Source organism: Sebastes umbrosus, chromosome 12, assembly GCF_015220745.1.
Source record: "Sebastes umbrosus isolate fSebUmb1 chromosome 12, fSebUmb1.pri, whole genome shotgun sequence".
NCBI classification, from domain to species: Eukaryota; Metazoa; Chordata; class Actinopteri; order Perciformes; family Sebastidae; genus Sebastes; species Sebastes umbrosus.
In genome coordinates this window covers 9,269,802-9,292,012 of record NC_051280.1, presented here as the reverse complement: position 1 = coordinate 9,292,012, position 22,211 = coordinate 9,269,802, and the positions used below count along the sequence as shown (strand labels likewise).

General features: G+C 39.1%; 2 protein-coding genes and 1 long non-coding RNA gene across 3 annotated transcripts in view; 1 reads left to right on the top strand and 2 right to left on the bottom strand.

Annotated features, from left to right (window-relative positions):
* The window catches only part of vapal (VAMP (vesicle-associated membrane protein)-associated protein A, like), a 16,594-nt gene extending 10,622 nt beyond the window's left edge, over positions 1–5,972 (bottom strand). Inside the window, exon 1 of the mRNA XM_037788701.1 lies at positions 5,786–5,972. Coding sequence (XP_037644629.1) covers positions 5,786–5,843 — 58 coding nt within the window. The 5' untranslated portion in view covers positions 5,844–5,972. The remainder of the gene's footprint in view (positions 1–5,785) is intronic.
* LOC119499401 lies at positions 5,502–11,706 on the top strand. The gene is made up of 2 exons (XR_005209392.1): positions 5,502–5,730; positions 11,098–11,706. It is a non-coding gene; the product is annotated as an uncharacterized LOC119499401 (long non-coding RNA).
* rab31 (RAB31, member RAS oncogene family) lies at positions 11,357–22,211 on the bottom strand. The gene is made up of 7 exons (XM_037788702.1): positions 22,008–22,211; positions 20,347–20,426; positions 18,986–19,067; positions 17,092–17,163; positions 16,575–16,681; positions 14,824–14,933; positions 11,357–13,373 (listed from the first exon to the last, which is right to left on the bottom strand). Exons 1-7 carry the CDS (start codon positions 22,041–22,043, stop codon positions 13,276–13,278), a joined length of 585 nt encoding a protein of 194 aa, XP_037644630.1. The 5' UTR covers positions 22,044–22,211; the 3' UTR covers positions 11,357–13,275.

The window sequence follows — 22,211 nt, the reverse complement described above, 5'->3', positions numbered from 1 at the left end:
CGATTTGACCACGGAGATGAAAGGCTGGCTTTACCGTACGTTACACGCGATACGATTTCCTGTCCATGACAGAGTTAGCATGCGGCTTTAGCCATGATGTCTAGCTTTGCTTTTTCCTGGCAATGTGTGAAACACAAAGTGTTTCCGTACTTTACTGTATGTGTAGTGTTTACCACTCCGGATTTCAAATGTGAGGGTGTGATCGTATCCACGAGGACCCTCCGCCGTTTTCTACTTTCTTGTTTCTGCTCGCTACGTCCGGCTGCAGTTTGTTTTGGTTGACAGATACGGAACAGATATGACATCACGTTACTCAGACTACAATAATAAAACTCGTAACTTCCTTCCACCTCCGCATATACTCAAATGAAGCAACTATATTGATCCTGGCATTAAAAAATGATTTCAAAATCGTAAAAAAACAAACATTACAATACATTATCAGGTGTCTCTTGTGCCCTGACCTACAGGACTAGTTATTAAAAAAAGTCTTAACATATAGCTGAATACATACAGTTGTCTTCAGGATCAACTGATTCACAATATGATGGTGAGTTTGGACTCCTTTGCATTGTTTACATACATAAAAACACAGAAAATGTCCATGAAATAAAAGCATTCAAATACTGTTTCTAGTCTCTCTCCATACTTTCTTTTTTTTTTTTTTAACAGCTTTGTTCACAAAGCCTACATTCAGCCTTCCCTCACACCCAGTGTTCAGAGAGATAAGAAGCAATGCATGACCAGATTGGAGTGGCTCCACCCAGCTAAAGCTAACATGTAGAGTTATGGTAATGACTGGGGCGTTGTCTTCAACACAGGTGCGTCACAAAGGCATTCCTACAAACCTGAAAAACCTCGTCTGCAACATCTGATATTTCTGTGCACAATCCCTGCTTCCAACACCTTAGTTTTTCCTTTATATAATTTTTTGCAGAAAATATGAGTTGCTTCCTGCTGTGGCCATACCAGGTTATTGTAACAAAGATGGTTACTGCTGCAAATATACAGTTGTGGAAGTGTGATTGTTAAGATGCACCGTTCTATCTATTCTCATCCCACCCTTATTTACTGACTCAGAGCAGTAATGCGAGTCCCAAGCCCAGGGTGTGTTAGGTTGAAATAGTGATCTTTCAGATGTTTTGAATGAGTGAGGAATCAAGGTGAGTAAATGTGACTTAACGCAGATCAAAAGTGCGTGGCAGGCATGATAATTACAGCTTGTAAACCATTCCTCCTGACTTTGCACATGCCTGAAGCCTTTCATATGTCCTGTACCTGCTGTTGGGACAAGAAAAGCACCTGCTCTTTAAATGAGAAAGACTAAAGGAGGTAAAAACCCTCAATCGATTATTTACCAAACCCTTTTCTGTCACACAGACACAGTAAAAACCTGCAGGCCTAAAACATCCAATTCTGCCGGAATGAATTCAAGGTTGACTGAAATAAATTTCTACACTATGTGATACTGCGAGCATTACTAAAACCAGGACTGAAACAGATAAAACCCTGGAAAGCAGTTGTGCACATCAGATATACACCCACATTGCCTAACTCTAAGATGCCACCTTTACTCAAGCAGCGTTAGCACCATCTCTCTCATCTTGTTGCATGTATGCTGAGTTAGGGTCCCCCAGGCCAGTCCTATTCTAAAAATACCAGCCAAGGAAAGGAGGGCTGCCCCCTCTAGCTTGCTTGAGGAATCCCAGCAGAGGCTCTAAAACAGACCAGCTCTCAGATACACGCAGACCAATTTAGCTCAGCCTCTGTGACAGTAAAGGAGCAGTGGTCATCTTCCTTCTCCTCATATTGCTTCTCAAAGACAGAGTAGGAACCATTTAATTTCTCTGTAATCCTCCTAAAATCCAGAAAAACCTTAAAAACTGAGCGATCCTTTCTCTTTCAATGTAGCGTTTGGGTTAGATTTGATCAATCCAACATTTCATTTTGGTTCATACCAAGGGTAAACAATTAGTCTGTGCTAAGGCGCAAAAACTCTTTGCATAACACATTGTATTCAGTCTCAAGCCTGCATACACAAGAGGTTAAGAGGGCTATTCAAATTGTACTGGGGCAGATGCAGCACTGGTATAGCTTCAAGTCAGCTCGATAGTTATCCTCCTACTAAGCAGAAATACCAATATATTTGCAACTGTTTTGCATTTTGATTTGCCTTATTACACAAGTTTTGTTCTCAGTGCAACAGAATAGAACAAGTGGTTGATAAATGATTATCAATGAACGATTATTAGAGTTGTTCCGATACCAGTATCGAAAATGTGTCTGATACTGCCCAAAATTCAGGATTGGGTATCGGCGAGTACGCCAGTCTATGCACCGATCCCATACCATAATTTATCAACCCAGGAAAAAAAGAAATCTACTTCTTTAACCGGAAATCAATATATATATATATATATATATATATATATATATATATTCCAGTATACGGAGGGTAAAAGTTTAACCTGTCGCGAAAACAGAAATGTAAACCGTGTGACTAATCAGAAAAAGTCTAATTGGAACAAAGCCTACTTTTTAAATTATATAAAATTAGGAGGTCCACTCTGTGATCAGATTATGACAAACCATTTCTCTGCTATCAGACAAAATGCAACATCAATTTCAGGTTCAGCTGAGAACAAACACTCATTTATGTATTTGGATTTGAAGTCTTCTTGACCCCGCTTTTTCAAACCTTTGTGTATCCAAAACAAACGGACTGAGCTGACCAGTGCAGCCAGACAACTACTCTCAGCCTTTTAATTACTTCACTGGAGAAGCTGTCCGTAAAAGCACCATTAACCTGTTGCACAAAATTAATGCAAGTTTGATCAGATGCTCAAGTTTAAAGTCAATACTACTGTTACATTTTAAAGGGGATAGTTCAGGTATTTTGAAGTGGGGTGTATGAGGTACAGACAGGAGTGCCGACACCGGAGCAAAGCAATACTGTGGATGGGGACGGCAGAAAAACATATACATATATTTTAGCCACCTAAAAGAAAGGCTCCCCCAAAAAAATATTGATATCCGTTTAAGTGTACGGTATATATAGAATATTTTCACTGCTTTATCTTGCTGTCAGACAGCCCTTTCCTTCTCCTTTCAGTCAGCCTCTTAGGATCAGCAAGACAATGGGCTGAAACATTCTTGGTTCTACAACAGTGGTACATTCAACAACAATAAAACAGTGTCTCGTTGACAATCATGCCTGTAACAGAGACAGAGACCAGTAACTGAAACCAGCACAAGAAAATGCAGAGACTAAGATCAAAATGAATAATGGTGAAAATGGTGCCAGGCTTGTTTTACAACACCATGGCCTTGGCAGACCAGCAACACTGAAACATGTAGTTACTTACATCAGCACAAGTTAGCTGTTATCACTTGTAATGGTCACTCAAGAGCAACAGTTTGAGAATTACAAAATGTCACGAACATAAATTACACCTGGGAGTTTCTGAAGCGACGAGAGAAGGTCTGCAAAATGCACAAACAAGACACTTTGTTGTTGGGAGAGTAGCTAAGAATGTAGCTAGCTAGCGTTAGACATCAACTTTTGCATTAGCAAGCTAGCCTAGCTATCACTAGCCAACAGTGAACTGACACATCACTGAACCTTATCACTGCCACGCAAAGCAATCAGTGTGTGTTACTTTGGTTTCCCATGAATGAGCTGTGATAACAATGTTCACATATTTTACTGAGCATATATAACCAATGGAGATAAGAGAAACGAACTAGCTAATGTTGCTGAAAACTGTCGGCTGTTAACGCTAGTTAGCCAAGTCTGTCATTCAAACTGTCAGTTTCTTAAACAGTTTAATGTGACAACGTGTCTACCAGAGGTGTGTCAGAATGGACACTAGCATATGTCGCTTAACAAAGTTAATTTATTTCCATATTACGTCCGGGTTATGAGTGTAAGCGTTTCAGGGAATAGGCTGAGCCCCAAGGAAACAACAGTTTGCTGTTGCTAACACCACTAGCAACACCAGCTAACACCACTAACTAGCAACTACAGCTAACACCACTAACTAGCAACTACAGCTAACACCACTAGCAACACAACTAGCAACTACAGCTAACACCACTAACTAGCAACTACAGCTAACACCACTAACTAGCAACTACAGCTAACACCACTAGCAACACAACTAGCAACTACAGCTAACACCACTAACTAGCAACTACAGCTAACACCACTAACTAGCAACTACAGCTAACACCACTAACTAACAACTACAGCTAACACCACTAACTAGCAACTACAGCTAACACCACTAGCAACACAACTAGCAACTACAGCTAACACCACTAACTAGCAACTACAGCTAACACCACTAGCAACACAACTAGCAACTACAGCTAACACCACTAACTAGCAACTACAGCTAACACCACTAACTAGCAACTACAGCTAACACCACTAGCAACACAACTAGCAACTACAGCTAACACCACTAACTAGCAACTACAGCTAACACCACTAACTAGCAACTACAGCTAACACCACTAACTAACAACTACAGCTAACACCACTAACTAGCAACTACAGCTAACACCACTAGCAACACAACTAGCAACTACAGCTAACACCACTAACTAGCAACTACAGCTAACACCACTAGCAACACAACTAGCAACTACAGCTAACACCACTAACTAGCAACTACAGCTAACACCACTAACTAGCAACTACAGCTAACACCACTAGCAACACAACTAGCAACTACAGCTAACACCACTAACTAGCAACACCAGCTAACACCACTAGCAACACAACTAGCAACTACAGCTAACACCACTAACTAGCAACACCAGCTAACACCACTAGCAACACAACTAGCAACTACAGCTAACACCACTAACTAGCAACACCAGCTAACACCACTAGCAACACAACTAGCAACTACAGCTAACACCACTAACTAGCAACACCAGCTAACACCACTAGTAACACCAGCTAACACAACTAACTAGCAACACCAGCTAACACAACTAACTAGCAACACCAGCTAACACAACTAGCAACACCAGCTAACACAACTAGCAACACCAGCTAACACAACTAGCAACAGCAGCTAACACCACTAACTAGCATCAGCAGCTAACACCACTAGCAACACCACTAGCAACACCAGCTAACACCACTAGCAACACCAGCTAACACCACTAGCAACACAACTAGCAACTACAGCTAACACCACTAACTAGCAACTACAGCTAACACCACTAACTAGCAACACCAGCTAACATCACTAGCAACACAACTAGCAACTACAGCTAACACCACTAACTAGCAACACCACTAGCAACACCAGCTAACACCACTAACTAGCATCAGCAGCTAACACCACTAACTAGCATCAGCAGCTAACACCAATAGCAACTACAGCTAACACCACTAACTAGCAACAGCAGCTAACACCCTAGCAACAGCATAACGTTAGTAGCGCATGTTGCTACTAAAAGACAAACATGTTCTGTGCTCACTTTATTATAATAAAACCCACTGGCAGTTCCCCCACATCCCTCCACCTCTTCACTAGGTGTTGTCAGGTAGCAGCCGGTCAAGAGGCGCGCCACGCCGGCTGTCCACGTCACTACAGGTCGGGGATGCAGCGGCCTGTCTTGTTGCCTGGCTAACTTTAAAATGGCGGTGAATGCTAGCTAGCTCGCTAGCAACGCAATTCGCTTGAGGGAGTGTGAAATCGTTTCAGTCAGGTAATTCTCCACCACCACTCACTCACTAAGACATTTCACATGTTGATTCACCTACCTTTGAATTTGAGGTCGACGGGAGGGTCGAGGACAAGGATCTGATCCAACTTTGACATGTTTAGCTGAAGGGATGCACTTGATTTCGGTATCGGTGAGTGAACTGACAAGTGGAAATCCTAGATCCCCTCCTCTGCTGCTGCTGCTGCCACTACTGAGTCAACTGCTGACTGAGCTCTGCGGACGAGCATGTGGGTACAAATACTTGAGTACGCGCTAGCGCACAACCCTGTTGCGCGCCCTCGTGGCTCAGCTACTGAACTGATGTGATTATGGTACATTTATCTAGTTATAATAGAAACTATACTATACTATACACTGAAACACTTAGGAGAGAAATACTTTAATAAAACCAGACGAATACTTAGATAGATAGATAGACAGATAGATAGATAGATAGATAGATATATAGATAGACAGATAGATAGATAGATAGATAGATAGATTGATTGATAGATAGATAAATAGTAACTTTATTGATCCCGAGGGAAATTCAAGTTTCCAGCATCACAGTTCCATAGTGCAAAACATGTTAGTAAAAAGGCAGTAAAAAAAAGTTAGTAGTACAAAGTACAAAAAAAAATATACCAGATATAAAATTACAAGGAGATGAAGAAAACTGTTAAAAATGAATATAGTGCAGGGTAACAGCTGTGATACAGGACTAAACTAACTTTGACCCTTGGCATATTAAATGTAAGATACTTGTTGTAAGTTTGTGGTTTAAATACACACCATGAAGGTATTTTCTACTCAAGAAAATGTACACTGACTTATTTGTTTTCTTTCACTTTCATTTACTATATTGGGCCTGGCCTCCTTTAAAACTATTCATTGTGTAAAACTTTCATAATTCATACAACAAAATTAAACCTCAAATATGTAATTTTCAAAGTTAATTAATTCTTGTTTGTTTGTTTATTAACACATATAATTTTTTTTTAAAAGATACCATATATAACTTGCAAGGGGATGTGAAGGAGAATATCCTCAAAACCCTCAAGGGCCTTGAAAATTGGCAGCATATTACATGAAATAATTACAGTAATGTAAAATACATTATTTGTATGTATCTATCAATCATTTAAGACAGTAAAAAAAACAGAGACATAGTTTAGCAAAACACTTGACAACAATGCATCCCATAAATACCTATTGGTTATGCAAATATCAAGAAGACTCATTCATAATTCACTGTCAAAGACTAACTTAACAAACTAAGAGCGTATACACTCATGTGATATGGCACAGAATTTTCATAAGATAAGAAAGATAAACAGAAATAAAATAGAGGAAAAAATAAACAATAAAAAACAAGAATCAAGCAATAATCATAGTAGACTTATTGCTTATTTCCTATCTTGCATCAGTGTAAAAAGAGTAAAACCTGACTGATACCAGCCAGTATTTTGATAATTATACATACTGACTATATATACAGACGTAGGCAAAGTTGTTGGTAACGTTCCGTTAAAGAGAGAAAAACCCACAATGGTCACTGAAATAACTTGAAACTGACAAAAGTAATAATAAATACAAATTTACTGAAAATGAACTAATGAAAATCAGATATTGTTTTTGAATTGTGGTTCAACAGAATCATTTTAAAAAACAAACTAATGAAACTGGCCAGGACAAAAATGATGGTACCCCTAGAAAAGATGTAAAATAATGTGACCATAGGGACATGTTAAACTAAGGTGTGTCCTGTAATTAGCATCACAGGTATCTTCAAACTTGTAATCAGTCAGTCTGCCTATTTAAAGGGTGAAAAGTAGTCACTGTGCTGTTTGGCATCATGGTGTGTACCACACTGAACATGGACCACAGAAAGCTAAGGAGAGAGTTGTCTCAGGAGATCAGAAAGAACATTATAGACCTTCATGTTAAAGGTAAAGGCTATAAGACCATCTCCAAGCAGCTTGACGTTCCTGTGACTACAGCTGCACATATTATTCAGAAGTTTAAGGTCCATGGGACTGTAGCCAACCTCCCTGGACGTGGCCGCAAGAGGAAAATTGATGACATATTGAAGAGACGGATAATACGAATGGTAACCAAAGAGCCCAGAACAACTTCCAAAGAGATTAGAGGTGAACTCCAAGGTCAAGGTACATCAGTGTCAGATCGCACCATCTGTCACTGTTTGAGCCAAAGTGGACTTAATGGAAGACGACCCAGGAGGACACCAAATCAGAAAAAAGCGAGACTGGAATTTTCCAAAATGCATATTGACAAGCCACAAAGCTTCTGGGAGAATGTCCTTTGGACAGATGAGACAAAACTGGAGCTTTTTGGCAAGTCACATCAGCTCTATGTTCACAGACGCAAAAATGAAGCATCCAAAGAAAAGAACACTGTACCTAATGTGAAACATGGAGGAGGCTCGGTTATGTTATGGGGCTGCTTTGTTGCATCTGGCACAGGGTGTCTTGAATCTGTGCAGGGTGCAATGAAATCTCAAGACTATCAAGGCATTCTGGAGCGAAATGTGCTGCCCAGTGTCAGAAAGCTTGGTCTCAGTTGCAGGTCATGGGTCCTCAAACAGGATAATGACCCAAAACACAGCTAAAAACACCCAAGAATGGCTAAGAACAAAACATTGGACTATTCTGAAGTGGCCTTCTATGAGCCCTGATCTAAATCCTATTGAACATCTGTGGAAGGAGCTGAAACATGCAGTCTGGAGAAGGCACCCTTCAAACCTGAGACAGCTGGAGCAGTTTGCTCACGAGCAGTGGGCCAACATACCTGTCGACAGGTGCAGAAGTCTCATTGAGAGTTACAGAAATCACTTGATTGCAGTGATTGCCTCAAAAGGTTGTGCAACAAAATATTAAGTTAATGTTACCATCATTTTTGTCTAGGCCAGTTTCATTAGTTTGTTTTTTTAAATGATTCTGCTGAACCATAATTCAAAAACAATATCTGATTTTCATTAGTTAATTTTCAGTGAATTTTTATTTATTATTACTTTTGTCAGTTTCAAGTTATTTCAGTGACCATTGTGGGTTTTTCTCTCTTTAACGGAACGTTACCAACAACTTTGCCTACGTCTGTATATATATATATATATATATATATATATATAAACACATCAATATAACATTAGTCAATAAAATCAGTCTGATTTTATTTGCCTCATTGAAGTCCTGAAATGTCTTGTAACTTTTTTTTAAGAACTGTATAAATAAAGTTTCTTATCATTATTAGGCCTACTATTATTATTATATATTTTTTAAAGGTCCCTTGCATTTCATTATTAAAAAATTGTGAACAAGATATGTACCAAGCAGGACACGCTACAGTTAAAAATAATCTTGTCAGTTCTCTCTGGTGGATAAACTATATACACTGTTTCTAAATGATGTCAAACATATTGTTGACATTTCTGTACAGCAATTTCTTGTTACATATCAGCATGCTGATAATATATCTGTGATATCAGCCTGCCAAGTTATCGTTAGTAAGTCGTTTTTTTTTTAATTCAATATTTAAGGTATAAAATATAGATGGGATTTTTATTTACCAAAAATGACTGATAGTGCCATTAGTGCGCTTAATGACAGAGAAAGTGGATAAATTACGTAAAGATAGCAATTTATCCACTTTCTCGGTCATTAAGCTATTATGTTTAGTTGAGTAGGTTTTCTTTTCCCACTCTCTCCCACACTTAACTATTATTAACTCAGTTCACTCTCCCATAAGAGCAAGAGACCTGCTGTCAATTTCAAACAGCACATTAACAGATATAACATTATTAAGTAAAATCAAATGTAGGTGTAGGATTCATTAGAGCCAGATAGAAGAAAGTATAAACTAAACTATATTTTTTAATTTGTGTGACTTCTGGGACTGAACTGCTTTTGGTTACATATTTTTTGTTGTCCATCTGTTTTGTAAAATGCTGCGCTGTTTGTGTTTGTGAGTGTGAGAACAATACGTATTGGTATGAATGAGAAGTAGCAATGCCCAGCAGCTACTTGTGATCAGCTAGTTCGTGCTCAGAAGAGCTCGCAGCTCGTCTGCACTGTCTTTAATCGTATTTTGAGGCCTTCGCATAGGAACAAAATGTATCGTTAGCTTAGATAGGCACTTCTTTGTCAATCAAAGAAACTTCTAGTAGTGGATGTCCCTACAAAAATGGTATATATCACTAATGCCTTCAGAGTATCATGTCATTGAAAGCAGCCGTAATGCTTCAGACCAAATAGTTTGACCTGATGACGACAGACTGGTATTGATTTAAGACTAACAGAACATCCAATAGCCTCCAAATAAAATGCATAAAACATCTGTCTGTCTATCTGTCCATCTGTCTCATGTTTATTGGACAGTACTACAGGGGCTGTTACTATTTTGCCATATAGAGTTATCGGGTACATGTTGTAAATGGCCCTTTCTCCAATAAATATTTGACTGAGTACCAGAACTCCTCAATGTGCTTCATCACAGCTTTGACACTTGGGACTAATCATAGAAAAAACATGAAGATAAAAATGTAAGGTTTGTTGAATCTGCTTGAAGGAGGCAAAACTGAGGGAAAAAATTGAGTTGTAAACATGCACACTGTGTTTAGAGTCAAACTACAGGTCAAACTGAAGGATCACCTTCAGATTTTTCTAGATTCCTGTCATAAACAATCAAATATGTTGGCTTGTTACTGACTACCATGTCTGAATAGTAAAGCCTGTGCAGAAAAACCTCAATATACAGTTCCTCTAACAGGCAAAAACAAACACGAAATACATTTTTCTCCAGAATTTCTGATGCTGATAATGTGAGTCCCCACCTTTCAAAAGAAAAGAAATTAATGGTTTAAGATGTTTATGGAGGGGAATCCTGATGTTTCACATGGTGGGTTTGCTCCGTTTGAACTATTAATATCCCACTTTACTCTCTTAGAGACCATTGACAACTGTGACTACGGTTAAATCCATCTCCGTGACAAGTGTAGACCTCCCCTCTGTAAGCTGCTGAAGGTGTAATCCACTGCAGTGTACTGAATAGGACTCTGTGGGAATGCTCCACTCTGCATGTAATTTATGCTGTTTACAGCTTTTCAGAAGGTCACGTTAAACATATATGTGCAAAAATAACACAAGACTTATTTGTTGAGTGTTTTCTATTTTGGGGTTAAAGCTAATAGGTTGTGGGAAAGTAATAATTCTTATGTGTTTCTTACATAAGAGTTATTACTGTCCACTTAAATTTCAATAAAATAAGGTACATTGTTCTCACATAATGCGGTCTGGAGTAAAAGCTTCATCTATACTGTGAAACCAAATAGTGTCATTTTCACTTGGAGTTTAGGTTTCTGAGGCGTCAAGGTGGCTTAGTTCAGAATGATGCATACCATGTTCCCATGACGTCAGGAGGCTAATCCAAGTCACGACCTTTTGCTAGTGAGTCCCTTCTTCTCTCGCTCATCTTTCTGGTATCTATCAACAAAACTGTAAATAATAAAATCGGTGAGGCTATATTGTAATTCTTTAAGACCTTCCTGGTGTCTTGGACATTTCGAAAAACATATTTTATCCGTACAGTGGGTAAAAGGAACAAAAACAAAAAATACATTTGTCACTACTTTATTACACTGATTAATATACAAAAGTTAATCTGGTCTACAGAGGATACAGGGAAGCATGACTTAGGCACACGGATGGCTGCAGATAATTGGTAATTTCAAAAGTGGCTGTTATGTGTGCAATTAGTCTGTACTGATTTAATTCATGCATTATTCTAGCGGTATGCACTTTTAAGCCATGTCATACTTTTGTTTAGAAAAACATAAAAAAGGCACTTGTGTGGCGACAAATATAATACTTGAAAATCTCATCACAATGTCAACATGTTACCTCTAATAAAATTGATTTGCTCAATATGTCATTGTCTCTTGTATGGAGGTAATATCATGCCAAACTGCATTGAAAAATCTTCTTTTTTTTTTTTATCAATCTACTGTACATCTGGACCACCAATCAGCTTAATTTGGTTTGAATTATGGCTCAATTTCAGCCAATCACTGAGTTACATTTTAGTGGAAGCAAGGCCACATTAATTGGCAGATTTTTGAAAGGAGTTTGGTGTGACTTTCCATTAAAGACAACGGTACATATCAGCAAAATTATACCATAATTGCATTAAAAACTACAAATTGAACTCCATTATTCCAACATACAGTACAAGTTGGTAAAAAGTGGTGCATTTTTAAATGAGTTTTTCATTTGTACCAACTGGAAATGTATAACCAGAATACTGTTAAGCAAAAAGTGACTCCAAATTAATACTGTTAAATGTAAGCAAAAGTGCTGTTATAAATTTCTCAAGTGGTCAAATACAAGGGCACTACCGCAAAAGGACCAGCAGCAAACAATATACATAATCTTAGTTTTCACAACTGGGCTAAGGACTATTTTCATTGTTACCCTTTTTCTACTTCTTTGCAAGCTAACATTGGTTTAGGGCTTTATTCCCATGTTCTTTTAGAGTTTGGCTAGTAAGTAGACTTTTAACAGCTTTAGACATGTTTGAGTAAAATACATGCAGGTCTTTTCTCTTCTTAACAGTATAAATGTAACCCCCTTTTTCAGGTAAAAATACATGTCGTGTACATTCATTCCCTGTAGTGAAATCTCAGACAATACATTTCAGCATGTAGAAAACATCTTTAACAAATCGCCATGTAAACAATTCTAGTATTGATCACAGTGTTTCAACAGGGGGTGTCATACCGTAATTAGGCCTCTAAGCTGTTCATTCTGCAGCATTACAGTTAAACCCTTATACAGTTAATGTGTGTGAAAACACATGATGACGAAGTGGAATGTAAAGCCGCTGCAATTGAGCTACAGAACTGAATGTTTGTCTTAAGGTTTGATTTCCACAACCTCTTATTCAAAATATTCTAATTAGTGATGCATACATGTACACAAAAGCTCCATGAGAAGACAAGTATAGCCTTGATAAAAAATATATAAAAACCTTCATTAAATGTGTGCCATTTAAGAGCCACAGTGACATGAAAATCTACAGAGCAGTTGACTCTCGAAATGAAAATGCATCGACAGCCAAAACCCGGCTTTAAAAAGCACAACTGCTAGATGACTTCTTATTAATGTGTGCTGAATTTTAAAAGTTGCTATGTAAAATGGGATAAAACTGCCTCCTTGTAATGAGCTGTGTACTATACTGTACCACCCAGACAGACATCTTTATGTAATTCAGGCAAAACACCACCTGAGGGGGACAAACTGAAGGCATTCTGCTCCCAGACCTCATCAGACTGCTACAACTAAATGAATTAAATGTGCAATGACCCATATAATACTGTTGTTTCATGTTGCAGTTGACCACACATGCAAGCTGACCTCTGTCTGTCCACCGTCTTGTCTTTTCCAGGAGTAAGACTCAGTGTGCATTGTGGACTATGTGCTGTGCTAGTGGGGTCCCTGGTGCTGCAGGAAGTAATCTCATCAGCCACCGTTGGTACTAGCAGCATCTCCTGGTGGACGGAGCAGGCTGCCGGGTGAGTTTGAAGGAGTCGTTGCTATCCACCTCAGGGTTTTCCAGGGGTGGGATCTGTTTACCTAAATGGCACATGGTCATTTACAGAGTTATATGGCAGATTTAACTAGTTGGAGAAGTATACCTATTTTCAGAATTCATACATGTTATTCCTGTGGTTTAAGACAGTCCAAACAATATTGGAGAACATTCAAAATCCAAAAACTAGAGTGCAAAAACTCAAACTTGTGAGGGTAGCGTAGGGTAAATAGTCTGGAGCCGCTCCATAGACAATGAATGGGAGACTGATTTTGTGGACCCACCGAATGTTTGTTTTCTTTGTTATACCCAACTGAGCTTTATTCTATTGTGGTGTTCTCAGTTGTGGAACAGAAAATGTTCCCATATACTCAGAACATTCTCCTGGGTGCTCTCAGTGTCATCTAGAACATCTCTCCCATTCATTGTCTATGGCGCAGCTCCAAACTTTATAGACGGGTTTCTGGTATACAAACATTACCGGGCAGCTTTGGCAGCTGTTGTAATCAACATTGATTTTGCATTGTTTGCACGTTCTTGTAGACCCCTGCAGAGTCTGACCACCAGATACCATTATCATATGAGGTATTGGTATGAGATTTGATTATTATTGTCACCTGTTCTGAACAGCGTTGGAAATTAACTTTTTCTGCTACTCTTGTTGGTGGATTCCAAAATCTAGCAGCCACTCTATAGATTACCATTGTTTTTTTTGGCTGGTGAATGAAGCAAATCTAGCAGCCTTTTGCATATTTTACCAGCATTTGCCTAGACATAAGTGTGATTTGACTTGGGGGGACCACCAGTATTACAGTTTAGCTTCCAGTTTTTCTAGCAATGTATTTCAGCTCTCAGCTTCTTTCGGTAATGCAGTTCAGCAGTTTCTAGGCAAGTCATTTCACATTTCTGCATTTTCAGCAATGCTTTGGAATTAATTTCTGCTGTCAGCATTCACACGCATTTCCAGCAGGAAATGCATTTTCTAGTTACATTTAATTGATGTTTCACAGAACGGATATTTTTGTTGGGCTATGTAGGTACTAATCTCACACTAAAGCAGAGAAAAGTGTGTGCGGGAGCAAGTAATATTTTTGAAAAAGTACATATTGGTGGGGATCTACTCCCAGCACCACAAACAATTTTGAGAATGTGCATGTTTTCCTCTCCTATGCAGGTACTAAAACATTCTTCTCATTGAGTAGGTAGTTGTATAGCAGCTGAAAAGGAGTTTTGAAGCACTTATTTTTCAAAAAAATAATCTTTTTCACGTGAAAGAAGGTTATATTAAATTTCATAAATTTGTATGATTGCATTTGTGTTCATTCAGACACACTATAATGAATGCATTTAAATGACTTTAAAACAGCTCAGTTATTTTTGTATAATGATCTCCAGCCTTTGAGTCAACAGCACATATCTTCTTCTTCACTGCTGACTTCCAAAATAATACAGTATACACACAGACACAACATACAGTAAAGACATGAAACCTACTGATTTTCTGAAAGAGCTCCTCAACATTGACAGCGTTCCGGGCACTAGTCTCGATGAAAATAGCTGCAATTGATTCAGCAAACTCCTTAGCTTCCTTCATAGGAACTTCCCTGTAAAAGAGAAGGACACTAAAGTAAGCGTGGAATAGTTTCACACTAGTCCCATAGCAAATCTAAATTTTCATCAATGACTTTCATCCATTCCATCTCTAACTTGTTTAATCTGGAAAAGTGCTGGAGGGGACGACACATGGAGAGGGAGTTGAGGTTTTTATGACAGATTTGAAACAAAAAATATGTCCAGGAACAGGAACCTAACTGTGTACAAAGTCACTGTTGTGTGTTTCTTATTGAACTCAAAGACAGAGATTTGATGGTGACCAGGAGGGACAATATTTAAATATGGTCAAGAAAAAACACTACTTATTCAACACACTTAAAGACAATACTGGCAAGTGTCTTGGGCCACCTTTACCAATGTTTCTTTAACTGCTGTCAATAGTCAGACAAACAAGAATTAATGTTTAATGATTCTTTTTTAATTAATGGAACAGAACAAATTGTATCTGGTGACTGTTGAGTGACTAAATGATTTTGCCGCTAAAGCCTCAGCTGCTTTCTACAAGCAGCCCTGTTAGTCTTCTTACAGTCTCAAGACGATTGAAGGTTACAATGTAAATTATTGAGATATGATTTTTCTCAGCACAGTGGACTTAACATGAGCTGCACTACAGGTATATCAAGAAGACTGGTACGTGTCCACAGGGGTGTTTTTGGACGCAAGGGGTCGCGCTGCTTCCCAGCACTGGACGCTTTATGAGCTGCCACTAGGCACCCGATTGGACAAACGCTTTCCCTCGTGGGCTGCTGCTCCCGGATTTCAAACCGGACCAACATGTTAGCTCGTTTGGAAAAGAAAATTCTTGTATATTAGGAAAATAGTAATAATATGTTTATAAAAACATTTGAGGCGAGTAATAAGCCAAGCAGTTGTTGAATCTGTCTTCATTTTAGATTGACAACAAATGGACTTGCATTTCTTTTTTTTGCATTTATATAGCGTCTGTCTAGTCTTCCGACCACTAAAAATGCTTTACACTTCACGTCAACATTAACACACACATTCAAACACTGATGGCACAGCCTTTGGGAGTAATTTGTGCACTTTCAGGACACTGAAAGACTGGAGAAGCCGGGGATCAAACCACCAATCACTCTGATCAGTGGACAATCGGCTCTATGTCCTGAGCCACAGTTGCCCCCGACAGTTAGTTAAAACATTTTTTGGGGAGTTTCCAGAGGCAGCGAGCTGCACTGGACGTCCCTGATTTGCATGAAGTAGTCTAAACCTCAACTTTATGCAAATGAGGAGCAGCCAACATGATGGTCTGTCTCTCGAAAGGCAACGCTGCCAGAATGCATTACATGGCTGCTTCCATAGACAATGAATGGGAAGCGTGGAAATGACAGATCCTGTGGACACGTATCATTAGAGTTTGCTGTGCAGAAAGTCTTAAAAGGAGGTAATGCAGTAAAACAAGAGTCCTAACTGAGACTGCGGTGAATCTGTGGGGGCTAGAGGCAAGAAGTTCATGTTTTATATTAAAGTGATGCGTTTGTGCTGACGCAGAACAGACTTCTAGTGTCTAGTAGTTGCTATAGTGTCACTTCAACTTGAATATTATCACCATAATATCCATGAGAATCCGTTTCTTCAGCTATGACAGTCTAAGAAAAGAACCCTTTGCTCACCTGATGTCTCCTAAGTCATTCTTGTTCCCTGCTATGGCTACAACAATGTCCTCTGGACCGTGTTCTTTCAGCTCCTTCACCCACTTCTTCAGTGTCTGGAAAGAGTCCTGAACAACAAGAGCAGATCACGGTTCTTTATGAGAATGTGCCCACAACGTCTGATACAACTTGTGTCACATATTCTTCGCATTAGATTTTTCAGACAAGTTTCCATGAACAGACCAGGAAAGAATGACATTTGTAGGTCAAGGAAGCGAGGCATCCCAGAGTGATGGAAAAGTGAATTTTAGGCACATAGTGTGAAACCAGCTTCTTCTGTTACACACATTACACCAGACCAGGGAGTTAGTGAACACTTCAGCATTGACATTGCTTGAGCTCCTCAACAGTTGTTAGGTGAGGCAAAAAGACATTGTTAGTTATCCAGTTTTGTTACGGAGATTTTGTCCACTGGTCTGGGATGTCACCACTCAACCCAAGAGCAATTAAAAGATTATAAGTTTTCTGTTATTCTTACCAGTTTAGTAATGTCATAGACAATGACAGCAGCGGCCGATCCTCGGTAGTACATAGGAGCTAATGAGTGAAACTAAGAAAGACAACATATTTATAGTAGTTAGCATGATCAATCAATAGTTATTCAGAAATGTCATCTGTACAAGTGCTTTTTAAACTGAACACAATCTTAAATCTGGACCATAACATTAAAAATATTGTGTTAACCCATAAAAGTAACATAGTATACTGTTCCTTAAGTAGACTATGCCCATACATTCTTAAGTGATGATGGCTGATGGAAAATGTTACTTCCTTACAAGTTTCAACTCCTCTTAACTCACTATGAAGGTTGCTCCAGTGTTTAGAAGAATGTTCTGATAGAGAAGTGTTTACAGCCTCCACATAAATCGTACAAACTGTATTTAAATGTACCTTAATGGAAAAAAACAGTTTTGTTGACATTACAGCAAAATCCAATATGTGTATCCTCCTTAAAGCTGAAGTGGGTTTTATAAAACGGTCACTATATCCTGACAGTATAGAGTGCTGCAGGGATGACGTATTTTTGTAGTGGCGTTTGCAAGTTTCTACCGCAACCGAATCTAAGCAACTAATTGGAGCCGAGCAGTCTCTGGGCAGATGGTGAACTCGGATCAAACTGTCAAACTAGGCAGCGCTGATCAAATACGAATTAATATTCTGTGACTGTAATGCCTATTTCTTGCCTCAAATGTTCTCAGAAACATCTTGTAGTGTACTGTTTAGCTGTAAAATGAGAAAGTTTTCTCCTGCTGGTGGGCGGTGCTTGGTACAACATGGCAGCTGGTTCCCAAACGTTCTAATTTTATAGCTAAACAGTACACTACAAGATGTTTCTAAAAACATTTTATGTTGTTGTTTTCCTCCGGTCTGTGAAGTCTTGCAGATGCCATCAGGAGCACCGGAGGACACAGAGGCACATGATTTTTTTCAGATTACCTGTCTCATGCACTACTGTCAGGATATAGTGACCATTTTATAAAAACAACTTATTTTTTTATCATATTTGCTCTGAGTTACCAACTTTAGCTTTAATGCCTTTACAAACATGTTGAATGCATTTCTTCCACAAGAGACATCAACATCTTTATTTCAGTGTTTCTAAACCTGCATTGTAATGTTTACATCGCCTCGTAGTCTTCTCTTTCACTAGCTATCTTTACAGCACATCACCACCTCCAACTACATCACCACCGACTGCAGTCAGCAAAAATGGCTATCACATCTCCCCTGTGCTTGTGACAAGGGCTAACTCATCAAAAACATTGCTTTAAAGCACCACTAGTGGTCAAAAACTCCACAAAGTGTATTCATATTGCATGCAGCCAGTGGTCATAATAACAACATTGTAGTTATTCAAGTGCAGTGACACGATTTCCTCTAATAACCTCCCCAAAACTTTCTTGTTAGTGCTCATTTGAACTGTATGTTGTGTTGTTGTTTACCAAATAGATCACACAGATAGCCATGTGTGATGAGTTTAATATTAGTCCCACAGATAAAGAGAACTTTAAACTCTGGTAACAGAGGTTTCAAGATATCATTTTCACACAAAGGCAGGAAATGCACTAGTTTTTCCATGCTGTAAGCATGTCTGGTAAGCTTTAACTACCCACTCCATCCCCCCTCCTATAAAATGAATCACCGTGATGATACCACAGTCTCGTGACCTTTGAACCTTGTGTGAATCATCCTGTTTCACGCCTTATAATAACTCGATGTCATGAGGACGACTGACAGTGAAATGATTGTGTCACTGCTAGCTTCCTGATGCAAAACGTAACGGAAAATTGACATTTTATAAGACATGTCATGTGTGTAAACTTAAAGCTAATAATAAGTAAATGAGGAATTTCTGTTGTGGGCGCACTCACCCTTTCCTGTCCGGCTGTATCCCAGATCAGAAATTTGTGTAGTTCATTTCCAGATGGCACTGTTTTGGTTAGGAACGATGCTCTGTGGGAGATAAAGAGCATTTCACAACAATGCTTTAGGAGACACAGGAAGGAAATCAGTACCAGTCATTACGAGAGTAAAGATGGCCGACTCTGAACCCATGTTGCCTGAAAGCACTAATGCAGAGTTGGGTCAGAGAGGCGTACAAAACAACCATCAAACAACAAAGAGACAATACAATAATCAGTGATGACAGTAGGCTCAAACATTTGATTAGAAATGGATTAATTTTTTGTCATCTTGTCAAAACAACAACTTTTTAGAAATTCATCTCAGCCTAATGTTGCCTTCTGCATGGTCTGATTGCAGATCTCACCAGTCTCACGTTATATAAACTAGGGATGCACCGATCCAACTTTTTCAAGCCCAATAGTGATGCCTGGGCTTTGGGTATCAGCCGATACCGAGTACCGATCTGTGTTTAATTAATAAGCTGTATGCCTCACTGTGTGGAAATGACTGGGATCATTCTTTTATGTGTAAGGCAACATCAGGTTTCACTTAAACGTTGCTTTCCTAACTTTGTAAAACAAAATGTGAACAATAAATACATAGATATAAATATATTCAATTGTCCTTTATTATTAGAATAATAAATCATACACCAGCAACTTGGTAAAAAAAATCTTAAAAATTGACAGTAATTACAATTCAAGTGTATACCTTTTTAATGCAGCAACAAATTAGTCAAAACTTAAACAGGAATAAAAATTCCTATAAATAATGTATAAACATAGAATTATCTGCCCCATTGTCACTGATATCCAATCCAGCTATTTGAGTCTGTATCTGACCCAATATTCAGTTGTCTAGAGAACTGTATAGTCATTTGTATTTGTAATTTGTAACAAGTCTGCTAATAGTGACCTGTTCCACTTTTCAAAAAATATGCATAAACAATAAGTTTTTCAGGGACTAAGGCAAGTCTGATATCAGACTTTTTATTGGACTCTTTATTTTTCCCTTCTGTAAATTAGACCGTTTACCTTAAAAATGGTTCTTGGTACTGAGATATTTTTCAGATTCCTATGATCAGTTATGCTAGTATCAATATGTCAACTGACTAAATTATTATAGAAGATATGACTTGATATTTCCATTTATTGTGACAATGTGGCTTGACTTGACACCTCACGTGGTCAAACTGAACTAGATTGATTTGATTTCAAACCCCTGACTTCATTTGGAGTTTCGAGTGTTTAGCAAAGACGGCTCTCTCTCTTGTTTGATTGATTTGTTACACTGTTTTTTTGTGATTTGTACTGCAACGCTCTCTTACCCTATTGTGGGACTTATGTTGTGGTCAAAATGATCCTGAACAAATCGGCAAACAATGCTGGATTTCCCAACTCCAGTGTCCTGAAAACAGAAGGTCACACATCAGTAACAGCACTCCTGACACACACTTTGCATAGAGTCACTATTGAACCCTTATTGATTAGCCAACTGGTCTGGTCATATGCCCACCCCATCAGAGAGCTTCCTGTTACTGCACATTATTCTACAACTAGCTCTGATTGCGTAGTCAATCATACTTATTTGAGCAAAACAATCACCCCCCCCCAGCCAACATCTGTATGTGGGGCCCATGTGGGTAGTAAATGGGCTGAACATGGGATTGTCCGTGGGTTCCATAATGGCCCAATGTCAATTGCCCACATGGATTCCATGCAGTATTGGGTGTTATGTGGGCCCCAACTGGGCAACATACCCAATACCCATCTTAGTCCCAGCTTTAGGTTCTATGTGGGTACTACATGGGGACTACATGGGCTGAAATATGGGTTTTAAGTGGTTTTGTCCACAGTTTCCATGTTGGCCCCATGCCAATTACCCTTGTGGGTTTCATGCAGGAGTACACTGGGTGTAATATGGGCCCAATCTGGGCAACATAAACCAAAACCCATCTCTAATTTCCCATTAGTGACCCACCTAGGACCCACATGGGTAGCCCACTTGTGGGAGCCCATGTGGGACCTATTTAGTTGACTCAACTGGGTCACATTGGTGTTGCCCATTCTAAGCCCATACACTAATTTCCCATTAGTGACCCACCTAGAACCCACATTAGTTGACCTAAGTGAGCCCCAGATAAAATGCCTACTTCGGGCCCATACCCACTTGGTATCCAGGTACCCCCAGCATAACCCATGTGGGGCCACATAACCATGTTGGCTGGGCCAGCAGTAGTGTAAACATAAATGCTCAAGACTTTAAGGGTCTTTTTTGGCTGCATGTCATTATCCTCCATGCTTTACAATAGCTAGAGTATGAATACAATTAACTATATAAAAGCAGAGGGGTAACAAAAGATTGGGAAGGGAAGAGTGGTCAACTTAGGTTGGCTATTAAAATGCATGTCAGTTCCTGCACAGGCCTGTTAAACGTTTATGCAGCTCTTATAAGTTCCCAGTTCCCCTTTACTTCATTAATAAACTCCCACTTAGCAGTCCAACCGTCTCTGAACGTCCCCGTCACCGTCTATAAACAGGGACTGCTGTGTTTTGCTGACGCAGCAGGAAATCTAACTAACGGCTTGCTTGTAGCGGTTGGTATGACGATGACGTAATGGGTGATAAACTGTCAGAGCCGTTAAAAATAAAGACAAAAAAACAAGCAGAAAAAATACAGTTAATCGAGTTAAAAAAATAAAAACACGACGAGAAAGCGATGTAAAATGACTGCTGCGCCCACCGGCCGGACTAGCTGTTGGTTTTCAGTCAACAAGATATCAACATTTAGAAGTTTTCTGACTAAGAACAACCCGTTAAAGTCAAGAAAGTTTAAAAAATAAACGACCGTTACGGAGTGTCAGTTGGAGTAGCTAACGGCTGTTAACCGTCAACATGTTGTCGGTTAGTTGACGGTTAGTTACGTTACACTCACTGCAGACGAGGAATTTTCCCCCAAAGTGGATCAACAAAAACATCCGTCACTTACCCCTAAAAGGCAAACTTTGAGCTCCCTTATGGCCATGGTGAGTTGTGGAAGTTTTTAAATCATTATATTGTCAGTGTCCACTCAGTGTCTTTGTCTCGTCATACTTGAAACTATGCTTTTTTTCCCCTCTTCTTGGGTAAAGGAGAAACCCAGCCCCTGAGACAGACACTCACTGACCATCCACTGAAAGGATGTCAAGCTTTA